At 43.3% G+C, this 25,920-nt stretch overlaps 1 protein-coding gene across 1 annotated transcript; it reads right to left on the bottom strand.

Annotated features, from left to right (window-relative positions):
* Positions 1 to 1,504: 1,504 nt before the first annotated feature.
* On the bottom strand, positions 1,505 to 24,772 carry c4b (complement C4B (Chido/Rodgers blood group)). The gene is made up of 41 exons (XM_072680641.1): positions 24,620 to 24,772; positions 22,640 to 22,829; positions 22,117 to 22,291; positions 21,297 to 21,367; positions 20,797 to 20,885; positions 20,277 to 20,359; positions 19,350 to 19,437; positions 19,110 to 19,218; positions 18,657 to 18,789; positions 18,443 to 18,555; positions 18,173 to 18,334; positions 17,897 to 18,067; positions 16,244 to 16,429; positions 15,842 to 16,003; positions 15,459 to 15,591; positions 15,290 to 15,361; positions 14,392 to 14,601; positions 13,629 to 13,740; positions 12,863 to 12,933; positions 12,631 to 12,770; positions 12,215 to 12,430; positions 11,865 to 11,916; positions 11,007 to 11,096; positions 10,677 to 10,883; positions 9,578 to 9,653; positions 9,274 to 9,454; positions 8,906 to 9,007; positions 8,191 to 8,353; positions 7,361 to 7,575; positions 6,773 to 6,931; positions 5,984 to 6,043; positions 5,651 to 5,741; positions 5,292 to 5,484; positions 4,628 to 4,715; positions 4,399 to 4,473; positions 4,207 to 4,309; positions 3,591 to 3,680; positions 2,947 to 3,039; positions 2,750 to 2,833; positions 2,405 to 2,534; positions 1,505 to 2,082 (listed from the first exon to the last, which is right to left on the bottom strand). The coding sequence occupies exons 1-41, from the start codon at positions 24,697 to 24,699 to the stop codon at positions 1,941 to 1,943; spliced, it is 5,160 nt and encodes a 1,719-aa protein (XP_072536742.1). The 5' UTR covers positions 24,700 to 24,772; the 3' UTR covers positions 1,505 to 1,940.
* Positions 24,773 to 25,920: the final 1,148 nt, after the last annotated feature.

The following is a 25,920-nucleotide window of genomic DNA, read 5'->3' as shown; positions in this document are numbered from 1 at the left end:
AGGTGTAGTGTAACCATGGGAATGAGTGTAGTGTAACCATAGAAAAAAGTATAAAAAGGTGTAGTGTAACCATAGAAATGAGCGTAAATAGGTGTAGTGTAACCATAGAAATGAGCATAAATAGGTGTAGTGTAACCATGGGAATGAGTGTAGTGTAACCATAGAAAAAAGTATAAAAAGGTGTAGTGTAACCATAGAAATGAGCGTAAATAGGTGTAGTGTAACCATAGAAATGAGCATAAATAGGTGTAGTGTAACCATGGGAATGAGTGTAGTGTAACCATAGAAAAAAGTATAAAAAGGTGTAGTGTAACCATATAAATGAGCGTAAATAGGTGTAGTGTAACCATAGAAATGAGCATAAATAGGTGTAGTGTAACCATGGAAATGGGTGTAAATAGGTGTAGTGTAACCATGGAAATAGGTGTAGTGTAACCATAGAAAAAAGTGTAAAAAGGTGTAGTGTAACCATAGAAATGAGCGTAAAAAGGTATAGTGTAACCATAGAAATGAGCATAAATAGGTGTAGTGTAACCATAGAAATTAGCATAAATAGGTGTAGTGTAACCATGGAAATGGGTGTAAATAAGTGTAGTATAACCATAGAAACACAGGGATGAGTGTAGCGTAACCATGGAAATGAGTGTAGTGTAACCATAGAAAAAAAGTGTAAAAAGGTGTAGTGTAACAATGGAAATGGGTGTAAATAAGTGTAGCATAACCATAGAAATGGATGAAAATAGGTGTAGTGTAACCATGGAAATGAGTGTAGTGTAGAAATGGAAGAGGGTGGCTGTAGACCACGTCTGTCTGAGCAGAACAAAGGTTTTATTGATGTGAGATGTTGTTCGTCTGTTCGTTCGTCCGCTTGTTCGGCTGTTCGGCTCTGTGACGCAGCACAGCCCCAGTGTGAGCGGAGGTTGAATGAGGCCTTCTTCAGGCCTGCAGATGTTCCTGAGTTCACCCCGAAACACAGAGACCCCTCTCACACACTCAGATGCACCGCGGCGAGGGCCGAGAGGAGGGGCTTCAATAACATAAACACAGGTCTGGCAGAGGGGCTAAATCACCCCTCTCTCACTCAATCACTGGACCAGCATGAAACGGACGGGTGTGTGTGAAGGACGGACGAGCGTGTGGACGTGCTCACATCAGCACACGCCGGTGTGTGGTTACCTGCGTGTGGTCAGCAGTTCAGGAGCTCCTCTGATCCGGTTAAATCACAGGGCTGAACAGAAACGCGTCCTACAGAGAATAAAGCCTATAGCTCCACTCCTCACCACTTACACCACTGAATCACTTAGAGCGGATACTGAACCATTCATATCATATACTGATACTGATTCATGTATAGTTGTTACTGAATAATGAAGTGACTCAATTATTCAGTGATGAATTATACTACATTTATATCAGCCAGTCTTTTACAGTGGATATTAAATCATTCATAGCAGTTACTGAATCATTTCTAGTAGACAGTGAAGCATTTCTAGCAGTCACTAACTCATTTAAAGCAGTCACAGAATCATTTATTGTAGATAATGAAGCATTTAAAGCAGTCACTGAATCATTTATTGTAGATAATGAATCATTTAGAGCAGTCACTGAATCATTTATTGTAGATAATGAATCATTTAGAGCAGTCACTGAATCATTTATTGTAGATAATGAATCATTTAGAGCAGTCACTGAATCATTTATTGTAGATAATTATTTAAAGAAGTTACTGAATAACTTAAAGCAGTCACTGAATCATTAAGAGCAGTTACTGAATCATTTAGAGGAGTTACTGAATCATTTAAAGCAGTCACAGAATCATGTAATGTAGATAATGAATCATTTAGAGCAGTCACTGAATCCCCCTCTGAATCTCACACACTGAATGATGCATGAATTTTGAGAAGTTGGTGAAATTTACGGACAGTGTCACAGTTCAGACTTTATTGGGAGCAGCCGTTGATTTGGTATTCCCTCCGAAAATCTACAAACTCTCTGCAGAAGTTCCTGTTGTTTGATGCCTTGCATTTGCCAGGCTCCGGCTTCAGCTCGACCCACGTATTTGAGTCCAGCAGGTACTGAGTCCTACGAGAGAGAGATTATTAGAATTATTAGAATATAAAAATATCACACTCAAATATTGTTCCTTATTGTGAGGAACAAAGGCTGATATTTGCAGACTCCTGGACAGTAGAAACAGTTACCCCAACAAAAACAGGATCAACTCTTTTAATAATAATTTCAGAAGACCCTGTAAATGAACTGAAATGAGCAGGTGTCCCAATACTTTTGTCCATGTAATGTATATTTGACACAAATTTTTGTAATAATAATAATAATTATGATCTTCAATATTCTAACATATGCAAATCATCTGAGACAGACTGAAGGGTGTGGTAACACTCACGGTCCATCAGAGGTCGTACTGGAGCCATCTTTGCCCATGATCAGGTAAGTCCCGCCTACCTCCAGCTGAGCCTTGCAGTGTTTTCTTTTGGCAAACACCTGAACATCGTCCTCCACCACATTGGCTTTACCTGAGGGTTAGCCAGGCCGGGTTAATGCAGCACGGTCTGAATCTGCAGTGTGTGTAATTATGAGGAATAACCCTGGAGTGATTTTAATCCAGTGTGTGCTGAATTATCCTGAACCAACCAACCAATCAAATCCCATACCCTTCCATTACACAGCCCAGTTCAGCAGTAACAGAGAGGTACGCACCAGTATGAAACACAGAGGGATAAATACATACTGCTTCTGAGGACTTCTTTCACAGTGGTGTAGAACAGCTGGAAGTTACTGGCTTCTCCCACCGAGTCCACCTTAACCAGCATACCTACAGCCCGACCGGCCAACAGCACACAGCACACAGCCCGGTCAAGGTTAGGGTCATAAACGGGTCCGTTAGGTGTTGTTTGGCGCGTTATGTCCGTCAGAGGAAATACATACCGTAATCCATCACAGGGTGGTAGCAGGCGTGTCTGAAGCGCTCTTGCTTGTTGATCTTCGAATCAAATGATTTCCTTTCTTTGAAACAGCCCCCTGTAAACACACAGCTCATCAGAAACCAGTGTGTGTGATGGCTTTAATCAGTATCCACTATGAATTGTTTAGTATCCATTATGAATCATTCAATATCCAGTATGAATTGTTTAGTATCCACTATGAATTATATGGTACTAACTATGAATTATTCAATATCCAGGACGAATTGTTCAGTATCCAGTATGAATTGTTCAGTATCCAGTATGAATTATTCATTTTCTACTATGAATTATTTCATATCCAAAATGAATCATCTAATATCCACTATGAATGATTCATTTTCTACTATGAATTATTCAGTATCCACTATTCATTATTCAATATCCAGTATGAATTGTTCAGTATCCAGTATGAATTGTTCAGTATCCACTACAAATGATTCATTTTCTACTATGAATTATTTAATATCCTAAATGAATCATCTAATATCCACTATGACTGATTCATTTTCTACTATGAATGAATCAGTATCTACTAGACATTTTTCAGTATCCACTATGAATTGTTCAGTATCAGCAGTGTAAAGGAAGGAGAGCTAGGGGGCGTACTCTCAGCACACTGGCAGACGTCTCCAGAGCACAGTACAGACACCAGTTTGCTCCGTTTGGGGGCGGCGTACAATATAGAGCATCGTCTATCTGTGAGCGGGACAGAGAAGACATTTAACAACAGGACTGAATTATTATTAGTAATAATAATAATAAGAGCAAATATGCACTCAATTAATGTGATTTCACAGATGATGTCCAGACTGACATTTGTGGAATGTGTTACAGGGTTCGGTGAACAGTGCAGGGTTACGGCTGTAAGGCTTTTAGAAAGTGGGCGTGGCCTTAATAAAATCTGTTGTAGAGAAAAGGTGCAGAAGTTTTAGCCCCACTGTTGCTTTTGCTGTATTGGGCTCGTCCCGTTTTCAGCAGTATTGAGTTTTTAAGGGTTTTATTAAGATGTTTTTAAGGTGTTTCCTCTTCTTATGGTCTCTGTATCTCAGAACCTGCTGCCGGACCAGGCCTCAGATTAAACCCACTGCACACTGACTGCCCAGGTTAGCAGCTTTTCACTCTAATTTACTCAGGGGACTAAAGCTATAGCGCAGTGCTGTACATGATGGCATGTGTAAGAGGAGAGAGGTGTGTTCCGGTGGTCAGGGGTCTGCTCTCTGACCTGGCTCGTAATAGTCGTAGAAGGTGGCGGGAGCAGGCTGCACCAAACCCACCGGCACTTTCTGCACAGCTTCAAACTTGATGCACTCACGATCTCCAACTATCTGCAGCACATGTGACACATATGACACACAGACACGTACAGGTACATGTAAATACATGTGTGTGTGTGTGTGTGTGTGTGCTTGCTCACCTCATTGAAATACAACAGGACTCGTCCCTTTGAGACCTCGTAGTGAGAGATATATTTGTCTGCCAGATCCTTCAGCTGTTAAAGTCAGACATGCTGGTCAGACTGATCAATAATAAACAGCTGATCAGTAATAAACAGCTGATCAATAATAGCTGTATACATATGAATGAAGCCCTGTCTGTTTCAGTGTGTGTGTGTGTGTGTGAGAGAGCCAGGTTCTGGTGCTGACCTTGTCCAGGTCGTTAGTGTTGGGCTCAAAGCCGCTCAGCAGGGTGATGTCTGCTATAGCCATGCCTGAGAGCTGGCTCAGAGACTGACTGCACAGAGAAACACACTGTTCCTGTGAGAACACACACCTTCACCATCCTCCTCCTCCTCCTCCTCCAGTGAGTGTGACTATCCCTCTCTAACACTGTTTAACATGATCATCACTGATCAATACTAATCAATACTGATCAATAATGATCAACACCAAATAACACTGATCAATACTGATCAACACTAATTAACAATGATCAATACCAATTGATACTGATCAACACTGATTAATACCGATTTGCCTCATTTATTAATGAAGCGTTTTAATTGATTTAACTTCAGGAAGGATTGAACATGGTATTTACTGCAGGATTCATTGATTATTTGAACACACTGTTTAACTCGGTGAGAAATTGAACAGAAGTTAAGAACTGAAATGAAGGCTTGATGAATTAATTTGAATATATTATCTATGATGTGAGGGATTGATGAAAGTGATTAGAGGATTTAGAGGAGGATTGAGTCCACTCATTTAACCTCTGATTAAAGAACTGCACCTAAAGACTGAATAAGCTGATGAACTTTGATGTAGGGTTGAATAAACGACTGATCTGAGTGATCTGAACCGAACTGACCTCACACACACTTCATACACCAGCGTGTCATCTGAACTCTGCCGAGTGTCCCGTCTGCGTCTGCTGCGGACATCAAACCACTCGATGGCTGAACGGGGGTACTCCTCCTCCTCCTCCACCTCCTCCGCCTCCGCCTCCCTCTCACTCGGCTCGTCCTTCTGATAGTCGTAGTCGTAGCTTTCTGTGACGTGTGCTGAATCAAACAACACCCATTTACTCATAACACTGAACACACACCCTCACACACACACATCCACACACACACACACACACACACACACATCCACACACACACACACACACACACACACGATATATCAATCAATGCCTGTCTGTCTATATGTGTGTGTTTCCCTCACCAGTGTACTCCACTTTTCCCTGAACTGTGACGTTGATTGACAGGCCGTTGCAGTTGGAGGAGTGGTCGAGGTCGTAGTAAGCCTTCACCACCTAGCAGCAGAACCCAGCAGATCAGCAGAACCCAGCAGATCAGCAGAACCGGGCAGAACCCAGCAGATCAGCAGAACCGGGCAGATCAGCAGAACCCAGCAGATCAGCAGAACCGGGCAGATCAGCAGAACCGGGCAGATCAGCAGAAGCGGGCAGATCAGCAGAAGCGGGCAGAGTGTTTAGAGACAGGGTTGGAGTGTGACACTGGTCAGAGCTGAGCTGTGAGATCTGTCAGGAATTACCTTGATTTTTGCTTCTCCTGTTCCTGAACACTTAGCACTGATCTGTCTTCCCAGAAGCCTCTGGAACAGCGGGAGTGGGCGGAGCAAACAAACAAACAAACAAACAAACAGTCAGACAGTAAATAACAACAAAAGACTTTTAATTAAACCTGAATAAACCTCCTGAACCTTCAGTGGAAGTCAATGTAAAAGATTTTATTCCAGGTCATTGGAGCATTTCTATTGGTCGTTCTGGAGAACAAAAGGTTAAAAATGTATATTTTGTAGGTTTTTGTGACTGTATTATATTTTATTATATTATTTAAATATGATTTCATTATTTTATATTTCAAATATTAAACTAAGAACAGTTTATATAAGTAAATATATTAAATATCCACAGTGATATTCAACTTTCCAAGTTCTGGATATTACAGCTTATTTTGTCTATAGCGCCATCTGGAGGACAGAAGCTGAATTACTCCACCAGCCAGCCTGACTGCAGCTCTGTCTCCACCTGCAGGCCTAGCAGGGACTGAGGTTCTGCACTGAGCTGCGGTGGAGCTTCTTAGTCCATCCAGCATCTCAGAGTACAGGCGCTGAAGTGTGTTCGACTACAGTAAAGCGGCCCAGAAGACAAACCACCACAACAGAACCAACTGAAACCCAGAACAGAGACCCTCTGGGACCCCCTGGAGATCTGTGTCCTCACTGATAGTCTGGAGTGGAGGGAATGGAGTTCCAGCAGACCTCTGAACCATGTTAAACAGGGGTTCCACCAGCACGTGGGCAATGGTTACTGGTCAGTACCTTTAACTCCACCTCCACCTTCTCGCCTGGCTGGCCCAGCACCAGCTTCTCCATCTCTGATCGCCCGGGGGTGGTGAACTGCACGGTGACGTGGGTGGGCGTAGGCTCTGTTTTGTGCATGGCATACTCTGCAAGAGCCTCCAGGGCCACGATGGTGTCCTAGAACAAAGAGAAGCGAGTACCTGTGACTGCAGCGACCTGCTGCGCTCGGACAACCTGCCAGTCGTTCTTTTAATATTCTTATTCTACAGTGTAGGGTAGGTTAGATTAGACACTGCGTTAGATCAGATTAGGTCAAATTAGGTTCAACTAGATTCACTTACATTTTGGAATCTAAGGAGATTGCGTTAGATTAGGTGATGGTAACATCAACAGATATTAGATCTTTATTACTTTTAAAATGATGAGATTGGATTAGATTGGATTAGATTAGACCAGATTAGGTCAAACTTTATAACGGTTATACTAGATTTGATTAAATTAGGTTAGATTCCATTGCACTACATCAGACTAGGTTAAACAGGTTAGATTAGATTCTAATAGATTAGACTGGGGTATATAACATTAAACGAGATTAGACCTGCTGACCTGTGTGGACTTGAACCCTCCCTCATAGTTCTCCTGTGAGGAGAGGAAGCAAGCTGCCGCATTAGCCTCTTTCTTGTCTCCCCAGGCCAGCGCGGTGAGGAGAGCGTACGCTGTGGTTTCCACTGTCAGAGCCACCGCCGGCGGAACCAGGGAACTCCACCTCTCGCCCTCCAGCCTCGCGTCCTCATTCGCCCTCCACACCTTACACTCGCCCTCTGAACACAACAGAGCCGAGTGGAGCAGAGTCAGTCAGACATAACACCAACCTGCATCCACAACAGTGGCCACTTTATTAGAAACACAAATGTGCTTCCACTCACTGGCCACTTTATTGGAAACACCCTACCTGGTGCTTCCTCACTGGCCACTTTATTGGAAACACCCTTCCTTGTGCCTCCTCACTTTCTATTTTATTAGAAACACCAACCTCATGCCTCCACTCACTGGCCACTTTATTAGAAACACCCTACCTTGTGCTTCCTCATTGGCCACTTTATTAGAAACACCCTTTCTTGTGCTTCCTCACTGGCCACTTTATTAGAAACACCCTTCCTTGTGCCTCCTCACTGGCCATTTTATTAGAAACACCAACCTCATGCCTCCACTCACTGGCCACTTTATTAGAAACACCCTACCTTGTGCTTCCTCATTGGCCACTTTATTAGAAACACCAACCTCATGCCTCCACTCACTGGCCACTTTATTAGAAACACCCTACCTTGTGCTTCCTAACTGGCCACTTTATTGGAAACACCTCTCTGACAGCTCCACAGTATACAGTAGGTGTGCAGTTGTGGACTCGCTGGTCAGCTGGTTGTTGGGTTCAGTACCTTGTGTTGCCAGACTCTGCAGTTTCGTCCAGGCGGGTTTGGCTCGTGTCCGATCTTTAAGGCATGTGGATAGGCAGTAGGCTGTAATGGCCACAGTGAAAGGCTGCTGTAGGTTGTCCACCCTGGAGAGGAGGAACTCTGTCGCGCGAGAGATTGTTGCCTTCTGAACATCAGAGACAAAGATATTCATTAATATCAACAACAAAGCAGATAATTAGATAATATTAAATTAGATTAACTACATGATATGGACAAAAGTATGTGGACACCTGTTCATTCATTGTTTCCTCTGAAATCAAGGATATTAAAAAGAGTCTCTTCTGCTTTTGTTGGAGTAACTGTCTCTACTGTCCAGAGAAGAAGACTTTCTACTAGATTCTCGAGGAGGAGCATTGCTGTGAGGATTTGATTGCATTCAGCAACAAGAGCATTACTGAGGTCAGGATGATGAATGATAACCACCCAACATCATCACCCCCCCTTCCACACAAAGTGGACACAAAGTGTAGGCAGAATAGATTAGATTTGATTATATTAAATTGATCATAGCCCTGCTCTTTTAGCCTACAGCAGTTTGGCCACACCCATTCAGCCTACAGCAGTTTAGCCACACCCATTCAGCCTACAGCAGTTTAGCCACACCCATTCAGCCTACAGCTGTCTAGTGATTATGGGGGACTTTAAGTTCCAGGGAAAGTTCAGCTCTGCTTCTCACCACAGCCTCCGTCTCTCTGTCCAGGAAAGGCAGCGAGCGATTCAGGGCGATGGTTATGAAAGCAGTGAGAGAGATGTCCTGCTCCACTCCCCCAATTCCACCCTAGAACATTAATATATTACACATTAATAAGACACCATAGCATAGAATATTTGTATTTATAGTATTTATTTTAATTAATATTCACTTTGAATGATGATGATTTGTTTATATTTATTTGTTTGTTCATGTTGTAATATAGTTTATATAGAGGTGTTATTGCAACTACTACTGTAATTATGTATGTATGTATATATATAATTCATATTATTTTTATTATTATTATTATCATTATTAGTATCAGCGATGTAATCAGACAATCTCCTGACCTGCATCTCTCTGTGGATGACTGGGTGAGGGTCACTAAATGATCCGTCTTGTTTCTGTGTTTCGATGAGGTATCTGACAGAAGCCCGGATGTCCAGCTCTGAGACGATCTGCTGCTCAGGTTTAGCCGCTAGCTCACAGTCAGCTACAAGCGACAACACCTTCACGACCAGCGCGGTCAGCCTGGAGGAAAACCAGCAGAAAGCTGCTCTCTTAACAACCGTCACTCTGATGACCTAAACACAGGCTCTTCATCACCAGGCTGTTCCCCAGGGAAACCTCCCAGAGACACCTGAAGGATCTTACCAGTGACTGCTGGGACGGTGTGTCCATGCTCCGTAAGATCCATCATTCTTCTTAAATGTCAGAATCCTCTCATAGGCTGAAACACAGAACATTGTATGCATTTAAAACATTATAGAGCATTATAGAGCGCCCCCTATGCTTCCTGTAGTGTATTACAGTCTGTCAGAATGAGCGTGTGGATCATATGAACATTATAGAGCATTATAGAGCGCCCCCTACGCTTCCTGTAGTGTATTACAGTCTGTCAGAATGAGCGTGTGGATCATATGATCATTATAGAGCATTATAGAGCGCCCCCCTACGCTTCCTGTAGTGTATTACAGTCTGTCAGAATGAGCGTGTGGATCATATGAACATTATAGAGCATTATAGAGCGCCCCCTACACTTCCTGTAATGTATTACAGTCTGTCAGAATGAGCGTGTGGATCATATGAACTTTATAGAGCATTATAGAGCGCCCCCCTACGCTTCCTGTAGTGTATTACAGTCTGTCAGAATGAGCGTGTGGATCATATGAACATTATAGAGCATTATAGAGCGCCCCCTACACTTCCTGTAATGTATTACAGTCTGTCAGAATGAGCGTGTGGATCATATGAACTTTATAGAGCATTATAGAGCGCCCCCTACGCTTCCTGTAGTGTATTACAGTCTGTCAGAATGAGCGTGTGGATCATATGAACATTATAGAGCATTATAGAGCACCCCCTACGCTTCCTGTAGTGTATTACAGTCTGTCAGAATGAGCGTGTGGATCATATGATCATTATAGAGCATTATAGAGTGCCCCCTACGCTTCCTGTAGTGTATTACAGTCTGTCAGAATGAGCGTGTGGGTCATATGAACATTATAGAGCATTATAGAGCGCCCCCTACGCTTCCTGTAGTGTATTACAGTCTGTCAGAATGAGCGTGTGGATCATATGAACATTATAGAGCATTATAGAGCACCCCCTACGCTTCCTGTAGTGTATTACAGTCTGTCAGAATGAGCGTGTGGATCATATGATCATTATAGAGCATTATAGAGCGCCCCCTACGCTTCCTGTAGTATATTACAGTCTGTCAGAATATTTTATCTCTCGAGTCTGCTCTCACCTTTCTCCAGGTAGTCCAGTGCGGTGTCTCTTGTTCCAGCTGAAAGCTCCAGCCAACGGTTGCTCTTGTCTAGGTAGCGGATGGACAGCGCTGTGGGAGACATTCTGATCATGGTCTGCTCCGCACAACCGAAAGGGGCCCGGATCAGATTCTCCACTTTGGATGGGGACAGCAGGGGCATCGCAGACGCCACGCCGAATGCCTCATCTGCTCCACACCAAGGAATCAGAATCAGGTGGTGATGGGTTTGGGGACTAAAGGCTCTGTACAGTGCTGTGTACAGGTGTATCATTTCTATACTGGGATGAAAAGGCAGGACGTCACTCATACCTTCGATTTTGACGAACAGGTTTTTCTCGGAGTCTGGAACAGTCATGTTCGGAAACAGTCCATCAATGGGGATTGTCCAGTCACTTCGACCTGTTTGTATATAATTAAAGACTTTTAAAAGGGTCATTTTGCATAATTAAACAACCACAAAGTGAGAACAGTCACTGAGAGTGGGGGTTTCAGGGGTTTGGGGGGTTTAGTGTGAAATGCTCAGTTCTAGATAAGCTCCCCCAGTCAGAGCTGTGGTTCTACAGTGGAGGTTCTAGATAAGCTCCCCCAGTCAGAGCTGTGGTTCTACAGTGGAGGTGAAGGGAATCAGACGTCTGAAGCTCTAATAATAAAAGCTCCTCACAGAAAGTTCTTCACCTAATGGTGATGAAGACGCTGCCTGATGCCTGAGACACGGTTCTACCAGAGTTCTGAGAAGAGCTCGGCTCTAGAACCTGCTTTTAGAACCAGATCATTAAAATGGTGGAGGGATACATGCTGCAGGGTGTAGTGCGGCTACAGAAAGTAGTCCCTAAAGAGAACTGCATTAGTTCAGATTCTCTATTCACTATTTTACCTTCATCATCATCATCATCATCATCATCATCATCATCTTCATTCCATATAAAACTCAGAAGACTCGTGTAGTAGCTGTACTGGTGGGTTTGGATAGGTAAAAAATTATGGGCTGTATCTGTGCTGTAGTCATGGCGACCGATGCCTGCTTCCATTCACCTCCACTGTAGAGAGATCAGAGTGGGTAGATGAACTCTGAAAGGGTTATCTTGAGAATTTAGAAAAGTGGGTGGGGTTTCCCTTTAAACGAGCCGTCCATCCATATATAAACACGCCATGAAGCAAACAACTCACCGTCTAAATTAATCAGGTGACTTTCTTCCTTTCGCATCATCACTCCCTCCGTCTGCAAAGTAAATGTGGAGGGGTATAAGCATCCATGGCTTGTTAGCTACATTAGCCTTGAAGCTCCAGTGCTAATTGGTGGAGTGTAGGCTTATATTACTTGTTAGCTACATTAGCCTTGTAGCTCCTGTGCTAATTGGTGGAGTGTAGGCTTCTATTGCTTGTTAGCAACATTAGCCTTGTAGCTCCAGTGCTAATTGGTGTATGTCTGTTGTTAGCTCCAGCTGGCTAACGGGAGGACTGTGTAAACTGTACTTTTGGATGAACTACTCCTGTGAATAAGCCCCGCCTCCTCTTACCATCACCAGCAGTGTTTTCTGAATGGCGTCTACTCCATCCTCATAATCTCGGTCGTATAGCCGGATGGTGATGGGGATCTCACCCTCTTTAAGGGGAACAGCGGAGAAGGTGACCGTCTCGGAGGAGCTCGGAGCCACAGTGATGTTGATGTAGGAGGCGCTGGACTGAGCTCCAGGAGAACACAGACCGTCCGCCTGCTTCATGTGGACCGCAAGCTGGACAACAACATTCATTAATAGCGATCACACTGTTCAGCAGTCTGGAGTCCGTCCATCTTCTGAATATTAATATTATTATATTCAGAAGATTATTATTATTAATTATTATATTATTATATTATTATTATATAATATTAATATTATTATTACACATTCTCTGATTATGTGTCCATAATCATATGTCCATTTGAACAGACCTCTCTTTGAGCTCGGCCATAATTGTAGATGACCACCACGATGGCCAGTTGTTCGTTGCGTTTGACCGAGTACGGGAGCCTCAGAGACACAAACAGCTCCTTAAACACGCGGATGTCCAGAGGGTTCGCCACGCAGAAGCCTGGACACGGCATGTATTACAGGTTGTTTATGTGGATACAGCAGAAATTTCCACACAGCCGCTTTAAGCTCGTGGTGTGGGAGCGGACTCACCCTGCGAGGAAGATAAACTGACGGCCTGGATTTCCCAGGTGGTGATGGAGTCGGGAGCATACATGCTGAATCTTAAACAAACACACAGCACAGATTCAATCAAACACTACAATAGTTGCTCATTATAACTTAAGTTCTAAGCTGTAGTTTATCATACTTATTATGTTTATTTTATTTATAATGCCACTGTTATTAATATATATATATATTAGTTTAAATCTCTGCAAAATGGTCATATGTTTATAAGAATTACTGTTATGAATTATTCAGTATCTACTATTAGTTATTCAGTATCCACTAAGAATTATTCAGTATCCATTATGAATTATTCAGTATCCACTATGAATTATTCAGTATCCATTGTGAATTATTCAGTATCCATTATGAATTATTCAGTATCCACTATGAATTATTCAGTATCCATTGTGAATTATTCAGTATCTACTATGAATTATTCAGTATCCATTATGAATTATTCAGTATCCACTATGAATTATTCAGTATCCATTGTGAATTATTCAGTATCCATTATGAATTATTCAGTATCCACTATGAATTATTCAGTATCCATTGTGAATTATTCAGTATCTACTATGAATTATTCAGTATCCATTATGAATTATTCAGTATCCACTATGAATTATTCAGTATCCATTGTGAATTATTCAGTATCTACTATGAATTATTCAGTATCCACTATGAATTATTCAGTAAGCAGTAGTAGAACAGTAGAACAGTGGAAGGCAGCAGGGTGAGGCACACTTACTCAGTCATTCGGTTCACTTTTAAGACAGTAAACTGGAAGCTGGGGGGGAAGCTGCGGCGGATGTACTGCACCTCGTTATCAAAGAAGTCCTCAATCTCACCACCAGCAGCAGCTTCAGGGTTTGGAAAGGAGAGCAGAGTTCAATCAGCTCTTCTCCAGAAATCCCTAAATGCACATTTATTTTGTGGATAGATCCAGGTTTCCAACACAGGTCTACGAACTGAAGCACACGTCCAGAACCAGAGAGGAGATACAGAGCCCCGGAGTGCTGGACTAGTGCTGACCGGGAACCGACACACTCCCGACACACTTCCAAAATGGGTTCTTTGCACTATTTGGATCAATCACAGAAGTACTTCTTGTAAAGAACCAACTTCAGAGAACGGTCAAATCAAATTTGGTTCTTCTATAACATTTGATTTTTATCTGGAATAGAACATGTGTGGAGGTTCTTCAAACTTGTTCCTGAGCTTCTCATCATTTACAGAAACAGTTCTTCAAAACCATGCACCAAAAGGAACTGCTCAGTTCTACAGAACTGCTCACAGAACCCCTGAAAGAACCTTTTTTAACGAGTTCTTGAAAAGGTTTTAACTGGTTTAGAACATATATATAAAAGTTCTTCAACTGTAAAATGGACTGTGTCGGACCCCGTTCACATGAGTGGTTATTACATGGTTCTATAACATCATTTGTGAGGTGAGGAGTGGTCTTCCCTCACGAGGAGCGCTATCTGGACTGTGGTTTTGGTCAGGATACCCACTCCTGCCGTGCCCGCTCCGAATGTCCTCCTGCCTCTTCTTCTCCCGCAGCTTCACGGCAAACTCGCAGCATTTTAGGAAGGCGTCCACACACGCCTGGGTCTCCGTCCGGCCTATCCTGATCTTCCGCTCCTCGCAGGTCAGCTGCATGGGGATCAGCGTCAGGCCGTGACGGCAGCACTTCTGCAGCGCCGAGTCTGAGAACTCCGATTCTTCAGAAGATCAGAGAAGAAGGAGGAGAAACTTACAGGAGGAACTTCTGACATACATCTACAGTAACACTGCATTCCCCAGTAGCTCCGCCTCCTCAGTGTATATCACAATACCTACATTTAGAGCGTTATTAATATTCACCCTAATGAGAGACTGTAGCTCCGCCTCCTCAGTGTATATCACAATACCTACATTTAGAGCCTTAATAACCCTGATAAATGTGATGTTCATTTACAATGGTGTTTATACAATATGTAAATAGGGTAAAGACTGAGCCGGAGCTACAGTCTCTCATTAGGGTGAATATTAATAACGCTCTAAATGTAGGTATTGTGATATACACTGAGGAGGCGGAGCTACAGTCTCTCATTAGGGTGAATATAAATAAGGCTGTAAATGTAGGTATTGTGATATACACTGAGGAGGCGGAGCTACAGTCTCTCATTAGGGTGAATATAAATAAGGCTGTAAATGTAGGTATTGTGATATACACTGAGGAGGAGGAGCTACAGTCTCTCATTAGGGTGAATATTAATAACGCTCTAAATGTAGGTATTGTGATATACACTGAGGAGGCGGAGCTACAGTCTCTCATTAGGGTGAATATAAATAAGGCTGTAAATGTAGGTATTGTGATATACACTGAGGAGGCGGAGCTATAGTCTTGCGATAGATTTAATGGCCAACCTTTGTGAATCAGTTCCTTCTGTAGGTCTATAGCACGCGTCTGCCGCCTGAAGCCCGACTCACAGCTGAATCCTACAAAAAGAGAAAAGAAATGATGTATATTTTATGTTAATTCTGAACAATAAGATAAAGCAGCGCTTCATTGTTAGGTTGGGTCGTTTAGACGGACCTTTCCTCATCTGGGACTTGACTGTGCTGGAGTGAGAGATGAAGGCCAATCCAGCATCGTTAAACACAGCAGCAGTGTTTGCTCCGCCTCCATATGAACAGCCCAGGTCATATGACTGCATCGAGGAGAACACCTGAACCGGAGAACCACACTGCATCAACACCACGCCCGGGTGTACAGTCTGAAAACAGCTCGTTTACATATCCCTGCCCATTCAGCCTACCACAGGCTAGTCCCGCCCACTCATACTGATTCTTGCTCACTTATTGGTGTCCCTACTACAAACCTGAGCTAGCCTTCTTTATTGGATCAGAACATACGTTTAAAAGCAGCACCTGCTCTTATCTGGGACGCATTCAGTAAACGAGCGGTGGGTTCTGGACCTGCTTTGGGGTGAGCTTGTTCTGGGCGTTCAGGGCGTAGATGGCTTTATCCACAGCCAGTAAGGCCACGCTGGCATCCGTCTGAGTGCCCACATTGATGTTGAGTGGGATTGAGTCTCCCGGACCGTAGTGCTCTGTCAGTTCCTTTTGTGTGATCTCGAGCTGAAACACACATGAACAGAGCTAAAGGATTAGCACACTTGCTACACCTACAGAAAACCTGTTTATATGAAACATCCAGCTCTGAAATCTGATTGGCTGAGTCACTTTCAAAGTCATTGTGAAATACTTGATACAACACATATACCGGCTGTACCACAATGCTAATGTCTGCTAGCCCGACTATGGGATTCCAGTTGAATGTTAGCTTGAAGCTAACATACCACTGAGTGCAGAACCCACCGTTCCCTCACAAACGTCCTTCACATCCACCCAAACAGAGTCCGCCACCACCTCCCCGTTGGAGTGGTAATAATATCCAATCAGACGGAAGGACGGGATCATGTTCGGGGTGACCAGGATATCTTTTTTGGTCAAATGTTCGGCTTCCAGAGAACCAGACTGCACCACAACCCCTTTACTGACCACCTGAAGAGGAAACACACACACACACACAGTTTTAGGGGTTACTGGAGTTGCACCACTAATTAAGACGCTTTGTGCCTCCACGAAAGGACACGCTTTACACATGCATTTCTAGACAAGCTGAGAGCTCCAGAAGGTAAAGAAACACGTGGACTGAGGCAATAGAGTAATACTACACGATTTTGGGGTTTATTCTAATGTTATATAGAGTTAATTACAGGTAGACACTCTCACTGACCACTGACTTTATGTTTATTTGGGTTTATTCTAATGTTATATAGAGTTAATTACAGGTAGACACTCTCACTGACCACTGACTTTATGTTTATTTGGGTTTATTCTAATGTTATATAGAGGTAATTACAGGTAGACACTCTCACTGACCTCTGACTATGTTTATTTGGGTTTATTCTAATGTTATATAGAGTTAATTACAGGTAGACACTCTCACTGACCACTGACTTTCTGTTTATTAGGGTTTATTCTAATGTTATATAGAGTTAATTACAGGTAGACACTCTCACTGACCTCTGACTATGTTTATTTGGGTTTATTCTAATGTTATATAGAGTTAATTACAGGTAGACACTCTCACTGACCACTGACTTTCTGTTTATTAGGGTTTATTCTAATGTTATATAGAGTTATTACAGGTAGACACTCTCACTGACCTCTGACTATGTTTATTTGGGTTTATTCTAATGTTATATAGAGTAAATTACAGGTAGACACTCTCACTGACCACTGACTTTCTGTTTATTAGGGTTTATTCTTATGTTATATAGAGTTAATTACAGGTAGACACTCTCACTAACCACTGACTTTATGTTTATTTGGGTTTATTCTAATGTTATATAGAGTTAATTACAGGTAGACACTCTCACTGACCACTGACTTTATGTGTACGTGGGTTTATTCTAATGTTATATAGAGTTAATTACAGGTAGACACCCTCACTGACCACTGACTTTATGTTTATTTGGGTTTATTCTAATGTTATATAGAGTTAATTACAGGTATAGACACTCTCACTGACCACTGACTTTATGTTTATTTGGGTTTATTCTAAAGTTATATAGAGTTAATTACAGGTAGACACTCTTACTGACCACTGACTTTATGTGTATTTGGGTTTATTCTAATGTTATATAAAGTTAATTACAGGTAGACACCCTCACTGACCACTGACTTTATGTTTATTTGGGTTTATTCTAATGTTATATAGAGTTAATTACAGGTAGACACTCTCACTGACCACTGACTTTATGTTTATTTGGGGTTATTCTAAAGTTATATAGAGTTATTTACAGGTAGACACTCTCACTGACCACTGACTTTATGTTTATTTGGGTTTATTCTAATGTTATATAGAGTTAATTACAGGTAGACACTCTCACTGACCACTGACTTTCTGTTTATTTGGGTTTATTCTAATGTTATATAGAGTTAATTACAGGTTGGTTCTCTCACCATGTAGTAAATGCGTTTATCCTCTGGTTTGCCGTTGACAACATTGAAGCTGGTGCTCAGAGTCTGACTGGGTGAGAGGACTCTATTGTCGATGCTCATGTATAAGAAGGTGTTGGTGGAGGACGTGGCCGGGAGGACGGTTTTTGTGGACTTCACTCCCTCCACCGTTACCTAACAGAAACAGACACACAGAACTTCATTACGAATGGAGGAGAATGAGCTCAGTGTGAGGTGTGGAATGAACCCCTCACTGACCACTCCACCCAAATCACTGACCTCCACAGACGTGGATAAAGGTGAATGAATGAGGTTGAAAGTGGACTTCGCTGTTCCCTCCTCATTTGTGTTTCCATCTCTAGACTTCTCCACAGTGTTCGCCACTTTGATCTTCACGGGGACGTCTGCAGCCGGTAGGCCGTTTGGAGTACGCACCACGACCTAACAAAGAGACGAACCTCAGAACCTTCAGATCAGATCTTAAAGTTCTGCAGTTCTACAGAGATTCCATCCTGACCATCCTGACATCAGACACACACTGATTCTTACCACCACATCTAGAGGCATCTGAGGGATGTAGTGGGATCGTGTTCGGGACAGGTCCACTACATAACGCTGGGACACGATGGGGAGAAACAGTTCTGTCTCCTGCATCTCACCACCTGGAGGAACGTGAAGTCATTTTAGAGAAACCAGCACAGGAACCATTTTCTTGAGTAAAGATCTGATAAATCATCAGACCGAGCCCTCCTCCTGTTCCTACTTTTAGTGTCTGTCACTGTAACAGCCATGTAGAAGCGAGCTCCGTCCTCAGGTCGACCTTCCAGGATTGTGGGCTGGAGTTTCTGCCGGACGTCTGGCAGCTGAAGATTCACCTCAGCCTCTCCGTCTATGATCTGCAGACCAGAAAACATCTGTTACATCTGGAGTAAAAAATGGATTTAATTTAACCCAAAACCTAAACCTAAACCTAATCTTAGTCCTAATGTACCTAATGTAAAAACCTAAACTCAATCCTAAACATAATTCTAAACTTAACCATGACCTCAACCCAAAACCTAAACCTTATCCTAAACCTAACCATGACCTCAACCCAAAACCTAAACCTTATCCTAAACCTAACCATGACCTCAACCCAAAACCTAAACCTAATCCTAAACCTAACTGTAACCTCAGCCCAAAGCTAAAGGCCGTGGTTCTCTGCAGGTTGACGTACAGGTCCGGTTCTCTCCAGGCCCTTGATGAAGGTTATGCTGTTGGACCCCTCAGTTCTGAGTCCAAAGCGACAGTGGAATCCTCCACTGATCTTCTTTCCGTAGGAATACCTGCAGAGGGATTACAGCTCAGTTTAATACGGTCAGCTCCGACCCGCTCCGACCCGCCACAACCAGCTCCGACTCAGTTCTGAAAAATCTCAGAAATTCTCTGTAGTGGATCAGAAAGAGGGAGAACTTACAGAGCATGGATGGAGAACTTAAAGGTGTCCGCGTTCAGCAGGAGATAGCCCGATTCAGGGTTGATGGACACACCAAAACTGGGGAGGACTGACAGAACCGGATGGGTTTCAGTTAAACAGCTTAGAACTTAGAGATACTCTGACAGTCTCCTGTAGAATCTGCTGGTACAATCCTCAGGTCCAGTGAGAGATCCTGAACCTGAGAACCTGGTCTGGACCTGGATCTGCAACCTCTGTCCTTTACCAATGACAAGCAGCATGTGGTGGAGACCCAAGTTCATGTTCTTGAAACATGGTGGGGTTCTGCTAAGCATACACCTCACAATACCTGGTCTCAGTTACCCCTCAAAATCAGCTGATACTGAGAGGTTCACCTGAATAACGGTGCTACAGGAGGTTCTTTCAGTGATTCTATAAAGGAACCAGGTTTGGTTCCATAAAGATGAAAGTGTGAGGAAGTCTATGTGTGTCTTCACAACTTTATAGAACCAAATATGGTTCTTACTGGTTCTTAAGAGCGTATGTGAAGCTCTGTTAGCCTAAATACCTCCAGCAGTTCCAGCTGTAGCTCAGTGAAGATCTCTGTAATGCAGCTTTAGGAGAATTTCTCATTTCAGAGATCAGCTATGAAATGTTTACAAGCAACAATATCAGATCTGCAGACCTAGAAATCCATCTGACCAGTGAAATGACCAGGATCCTTCATGTACTTTTGACCAGTCGTACGTTACCAATGACTTACGAGGATTCTGATGCTCTTCTGTCTATAATTAAGTAATATAATAATAATAATTAATTAATATTATAATAATAGTTATTGTGGTTCAAAGTCAAACAAATAAACAAATAAACATTCATAATTATTTTATTTCATAATTGTAGTGATATAAATAAAAAAGAATCAGAAATTCATAAATATCTGCTCACCAAACTTTTGGATCTTGAATTCCCGGACTGCCGCGTTCTTCTCATCTCCACTGTAGTAAGCTTTGATCTTCCACACGCCCGGCCTGAGGAGAACACACTGCTGAGGTTAAAGGAGGATTGACCTCTGACCCCAGATTCAGTCGATCAGTCGAGGTCATGTCAGGTCATGTCATATCTGACATGAGCTTTTCTTAAGTCTACAGCAGGAGATGCTAGGCTAACGTTGCTAACAATCTCATCTCCGTAAACACGCCCTCAAAAACGCTCATCTGTCAACCCATCTCTCAGAGCTGCTGAGTCAGAACTTTCAGCTTTTCATCAGATGTTTGAAGTGAATCAGTGGTTTGATGAAGAGTTTGGGGGCGTGTGTTTACAGAGCTGAGATTGGTGACAGGCCGAGCCCTGCAGTTGTTGGCTTGTGATCTTGTTGGATGCGCTGTATTTTTAACGCAACACGCTGACTCCGATTTAGCCGAGCCGAGATCTCCTAGTTTTTAGAGGGAAACGTAAGAGAACTTACATGGAAATGTCAGGAATATGGAAGTTCCTGCTGAAAATGCCGTCACTGACATCAAACTGGATCTTCTTGATCGTGTTTCCTTCTGCATTCTGTCGAGAACCATCAGAGTCACACAGAGGAAAGAGCGAAAATAATAGAAAATGTGAAGTGAGTGAAAATCAGCGAGGAGATGACGGAAGAACCACCTAAAGAAGGGATCTGCAAATATGAAAATATGAAGAACCTCACAAAAGAATAGAGGTTCTATTACAAAGTACTTAGAACCTTTACAACATGTGGAGGTTCTTTATCATTAATAAATGTTCTTGGCACACCTCGTTTAGGAAATGTTCAGGAAGTGTAAATTTCTTCAAGGGTTTCATTACTAACGGCTGTGTCTCTGTATATAGAACCACAAAAACTCAAAGAACCTCTCGGAGGTCTAAATGCTAACACTGAATGGTTCTAGACTGTGTCCGCTACTTCCTGACACAGTGGGTTCTGTGTAGTGTAGCACTTACAATGATGTGTACGTGTATCTTGTCTGATTTGGGTCTCATGGTGTGATCCAGAACAAAAATCCGGTACTGAACTGTAATCAAAACACATGCCAAACATTAGCATCTATTTACATATATTTAATATTCATGAATATGCAAATGATTACACACAAAGGCACCAACTAAAGGGAGTTGATTGACCCCCTCAAAACTAAAAAAGATGGTGTTGGGGGGTGGGGGTTCTCCAACCTGGAGAAAAGAACAGTACTGCAGCGACAGTGAAGCTACAGTATATGGACAAAAGTATTGGGACAACTGCTCATTCACTCTTTCTTCTGAAATCAAGGCTATTAAAAGAGCTGATTCTGCTTCTGTTGGAGTAACTGTCTCTACTGTCCAGAGAAGAAGACTTTAGACTACTAGATTCTGGAGGAGGAGCATTGCTGTGAGGATTTGATTGCATTCAGCAACAAAAGTGTTAGTAAAGTCAGGATGATGGATGATGCTCAGCACCCCACCTCATCATCCTTAGTTCATCCTAATCAAAAGTACTGGATGGAGCTCCTCCACCACCATCACTCCAGAGAACACAGTTCCTCCACTGCTCCACAGCTCCTCAATGCTGGGGGGCTTTATACCCCTCTAGCCCACGCCTGGCATTATTAGGCAGCATGGAGCCAATAGGGTCATGATGTTGATCTGCTCCAGAGAGTCCTATTCTATTGGCAGTACTTCTTCTCTACAGGGACTAGACAAGCTGTGTGTGCATTTGCACATCTGTGTCAGCAATGGCTCAACATTCTTAAATGGGACAGATCTGTAGTGCCGTGCTGTGAGTTACCCATCTGTGTGGGGTTGTACATGGGCTGGTCAGTCTGGATGAAGAGGTAGCCTCTGTGATGGGAGACCAACACTCGGGTGATCTGTCTCTTCTGGTCTCCAACGTCACACACCAGGTTCAGGTAAGGCGGCTCCTCCTCGGTGGACGGCAGGTCCGCTACTTTGTCTGCAAACACCTTTGATCAGAGTCGGAGGATGTGAGAAAACAGCAGCCCTAAACCATCTGCTGGGGTCAGAGTACTGGGGTGTTGATCACAGGGTTGTGGGTTTGATGCATAGCAACCACCTAACAACACTGTAGCGATCATTTAGCATCAGCATAGCAACCACTTAACAACACTGTAGCAATCATTTAGCATCAGCATAGCAACCACTTAGCAACACTGTAGCAATCATTTAGCATCATCATAGCAACCACCTGGGATACCACAGCAACCACGTAGCAACCACCTGGGGACTGCTCAGAGGTGGGGCCCGCTGCCTGTAGGAGAGTAAAGCGCCACCCTGGTTCAGATGTGGTTTACCTGAAGCTCCAGCGTTTTGATCTCTGCCCGCTGGCTGATCTGTACGCTCTGCTTCTCGGACATGAGAACCCGTTTCACCTCCTGTTCTAGGTAACAGGTCACGGGCTTGTTCAGCAGTGTGTTGCCAACCTGCACCGACACCTTCTCCTTCACCCCAACGTGAAACACACTTGGAGCCGTCACCAGGAATCTAGCGCAGAGCCGGAAACAGGATCGGAGAAGTGAGGAGTCAGTGGGTTGTCATGGTTCTATATCACTGAAGAACCCATGAAGAACCCTTTTAAAGGGTGTAAGAACATAAAAATGGTTCTATATTGCACCAAAGTCACCAAAGGGGGTTCTTTAAAGGTTCTTGAATCAAGGCAGATCCCTGACCACTCTAAGAACCACTTGGATGCTTAAACTGCTCTTTGCCTGGTTCTTTGGTTCCTCTCTATGATGGAGAACCTTTTGTTCTCTTGCTCCATATGGTTCCTTAAAGAATGTTTTTTGTGCTCTCTAATCAAAAAGGGTTCTATAAATAACCATCTACAAGATGTATCAAAGCATCTTGCATGCAGTGGGTTCTTTATCATTGTTCTAGACAGTTAGACCCCCCCCTTTTTTAGGCTATAGAGACTATGGTTTCCTACCATAGTAAATAAACAGTAACAGGTCCCTGCAGATCCACCCACACCCACAAGGCTCTTTAAATTGTTATAAAGCTACAGAGAACCTTTAAAGAGCCCTTTTTAAAACTGTACGTGTTCTCTTAAATAAAAGGGTTCTGTGTAGAACTGGGGAGTAATATTTATATATATGCTTTATAGAGGTCTTTCTCAGACGTTTCTATAAACAGACATCGATTTTCCTCTTGTTTTGGTTTCGAGGACAGTTTAACCTCTTCAGTTCTGAGAAAACACCAGACTGCAAAACGGTTCTGTGTAGAACCTTGAGAACCATTTGGATGCTTTAGAGTTACGTGATGTGGTGCTTTAATAGAACAGTTTAATAGAAATGAAAAGTTTGATCAGCTCTGATTTCTTTGTTAATAAGAAGTTAAACTGATTTTAGATAAAAAAATAAAATCATCCTGAATCTGATCTAAATGGATGAAGAGATAAAGAGATTCCTGTAGCTGCTGCCCTCATCAGATTCAGACCCTGACTCTGGTCTACAAAACCAAGACTGGACCAGCCAGCCCCTCCGTACTTGATGGCGATGGTCAAAAGCTGATCTGCACCAAGAGCCCTTCCAGCTCCAAGTACGGCTCGGCTCGACCCGCCATCCTTTAAGATCCACGGAAGACGAGCGTCCAGACTTTTTACTGTCCTGCACCGAAGTAGTGGAACGAGCTTCCCCTGGGTGTCCGAACAGCAGAGTCCAACGCTCGCTGTCCTCAAACCCAGACTGAAGACCCTCCTCTTCTGAGAGGTCTTGGGTGAAGAGTAGAGTATTATGGTCTCCATACTGACTTGTGTTTAGTAGAGTCTAAGATTAGAGGGTCTGAATTTTAGTCTATTTAAACTAGCTGAGCTTCTTCTTCAGTAAACAGTGAAGCTCTTCTGGAAGAACTCTGGAGAATGTAAATAATAATAAATGTATCTAATAAATCTAATAAATGTAAATACCTGGATTTTATTCCAGATCATTTTTGGAGCATTTCTATTGGTCCGTTCATCATAAAGAACAACGGCCAGATTCCCATTATGGAGAAAAGTAAATAACAAAACAACAAAACTGGAGATTTTTAGGATTTGTTTTCCTGTTTTAAGTGGATTTGTCCTCTGAAACTGTTGTAAATTATTAGCAGATTATTTGCCGTGTTTTCAAAGTGACTTCTTGAAATAAACTTATCTGAAAATATAATAAAAACACTTCAGTGGATAAAGATGATGTAAAACCTGTAAAAGTGTCTTAAAACAGCAACAAAAGAGGAGATATCAGATAAGGTCCAGGTTCAGACCAGACCAGGTTTCACTGCGAGACCCTCCCTCTTACCTGTCTGCAGAAACCAGGTGTGCGGTGACGGCTGAGGCCAGCAGCAGCAGCTGCAGCAGCAGGTCCGGCCGAGAGCCCATGTCTGAGAGAGTGGACGGAGTGGACAGGCCGTTGCTCCTCTCTGCCCGTTATCTGCTGCCGTTTCCCCCGAAGTCGGGAAAATCCAGTGTTCTGGGAGCTGGATCAGGATTGCACAACCTCAAATCCCTGCGCTCCGATTGGGTCTGCAGTCGGAGCCGCTTCTCCAAAACCATGTGATTTCAGAGAAACGCTTCAGCAAACATTGCAAAATACACTGTATCCAAGTGTCCAAAAGTTTGTGGACACCCCTCCTCATGAATGCATTCAGCTACTTTAAGCTGCACCCATTGCTGACACAGATGTGCAAATGTACTCACACAGCTTGTCTAGTCCCTGTGGAGAAGAAGTACTGCCAATAGAATAGGACTCCCTGGAGCAGATCAGCATCATGACCCTATTGGCTCCATGCTGCCTAATGCCAGGCGTGAGCTAGAGGGGTATAAAGCCCCCCAGCATTGAGGAGCTGTGGAGCAGTGGAGGAACTGTGCTCTCTGGAATGATGGTAGAGGAGCTCCATCCAGTACCTTTGATTAGGATGAGTTGGGGTGGTGATCATCGTCCAACATCCTGACCCCTGACCTCAACGTCCTGACTAATGCTCCTTCAGGCGGTGGCGTGTTGCTGTTGACCTGTTTGACAGCAGGAGACGCTGTTTTAGCAGAACTTCAGAACATGCAGAACTTTGGAACCGTGGAGGAGGAGGTTCCGCTCTGCCTGGACCTCACGGCTCTCACAGTGACCACGCCCTCTTTCTTCTCTGGCCAGCAGGACTGTTTCTACCCGCCTGTGGTCACTGAGCCGGTACCGGGACATTCACACTGTCTGTTTAGAACCTGGTAGCATTCTGATTTAGACTGGTGGGTTCTGGTGTGGTTGTGCCAGTGTTCTAGATAGCCTGTTATGCTCTGTTCAGTAATTTGGTTGACTCCGGTTGGATTTTGGTCAGCAGAGCTGGACTGAGGCTGTGGTGTGTTAGGGGTCAGTGGGTCAGTCAGTCTCAGAACCAGCTGACAGCGGGGACTGGGTTTAGGACACTACACCCTGAACTGTGGTTCTTCTATAGCTAAAGAACACCTTCACTGTGTCTGAGCGAGACGGGGGGAGAGCGTAATGAAGCACAAATGGGCGGAGTTTGGTGTTATTGATCTGCTTTATTGATCAGTGCAGGAACATTGAGAGCTGATCAGAGACAGACAGTAAAGGAACCGAAGAGAGAACTG

The sequence above is a fragment of the Salminus brasiliensis genome, chromosome 5 (assembly GCF_030463535.1).
Source record: "Salminus brasiliensis chromosome 5, fSalBra1.hap2, whole genome shotgun sequence".
Taxonomy (NCBI): Eukaryota; Metazoa; Chordata; class Actinopteri; order Characiformes; family Bryconidae; genus Salminus; species Salminus brasiliensis.
Note: the sequence above shows the minus strand (reverse complement) of the source record. Positions and strands in the feature narration are given on the sequence as shown.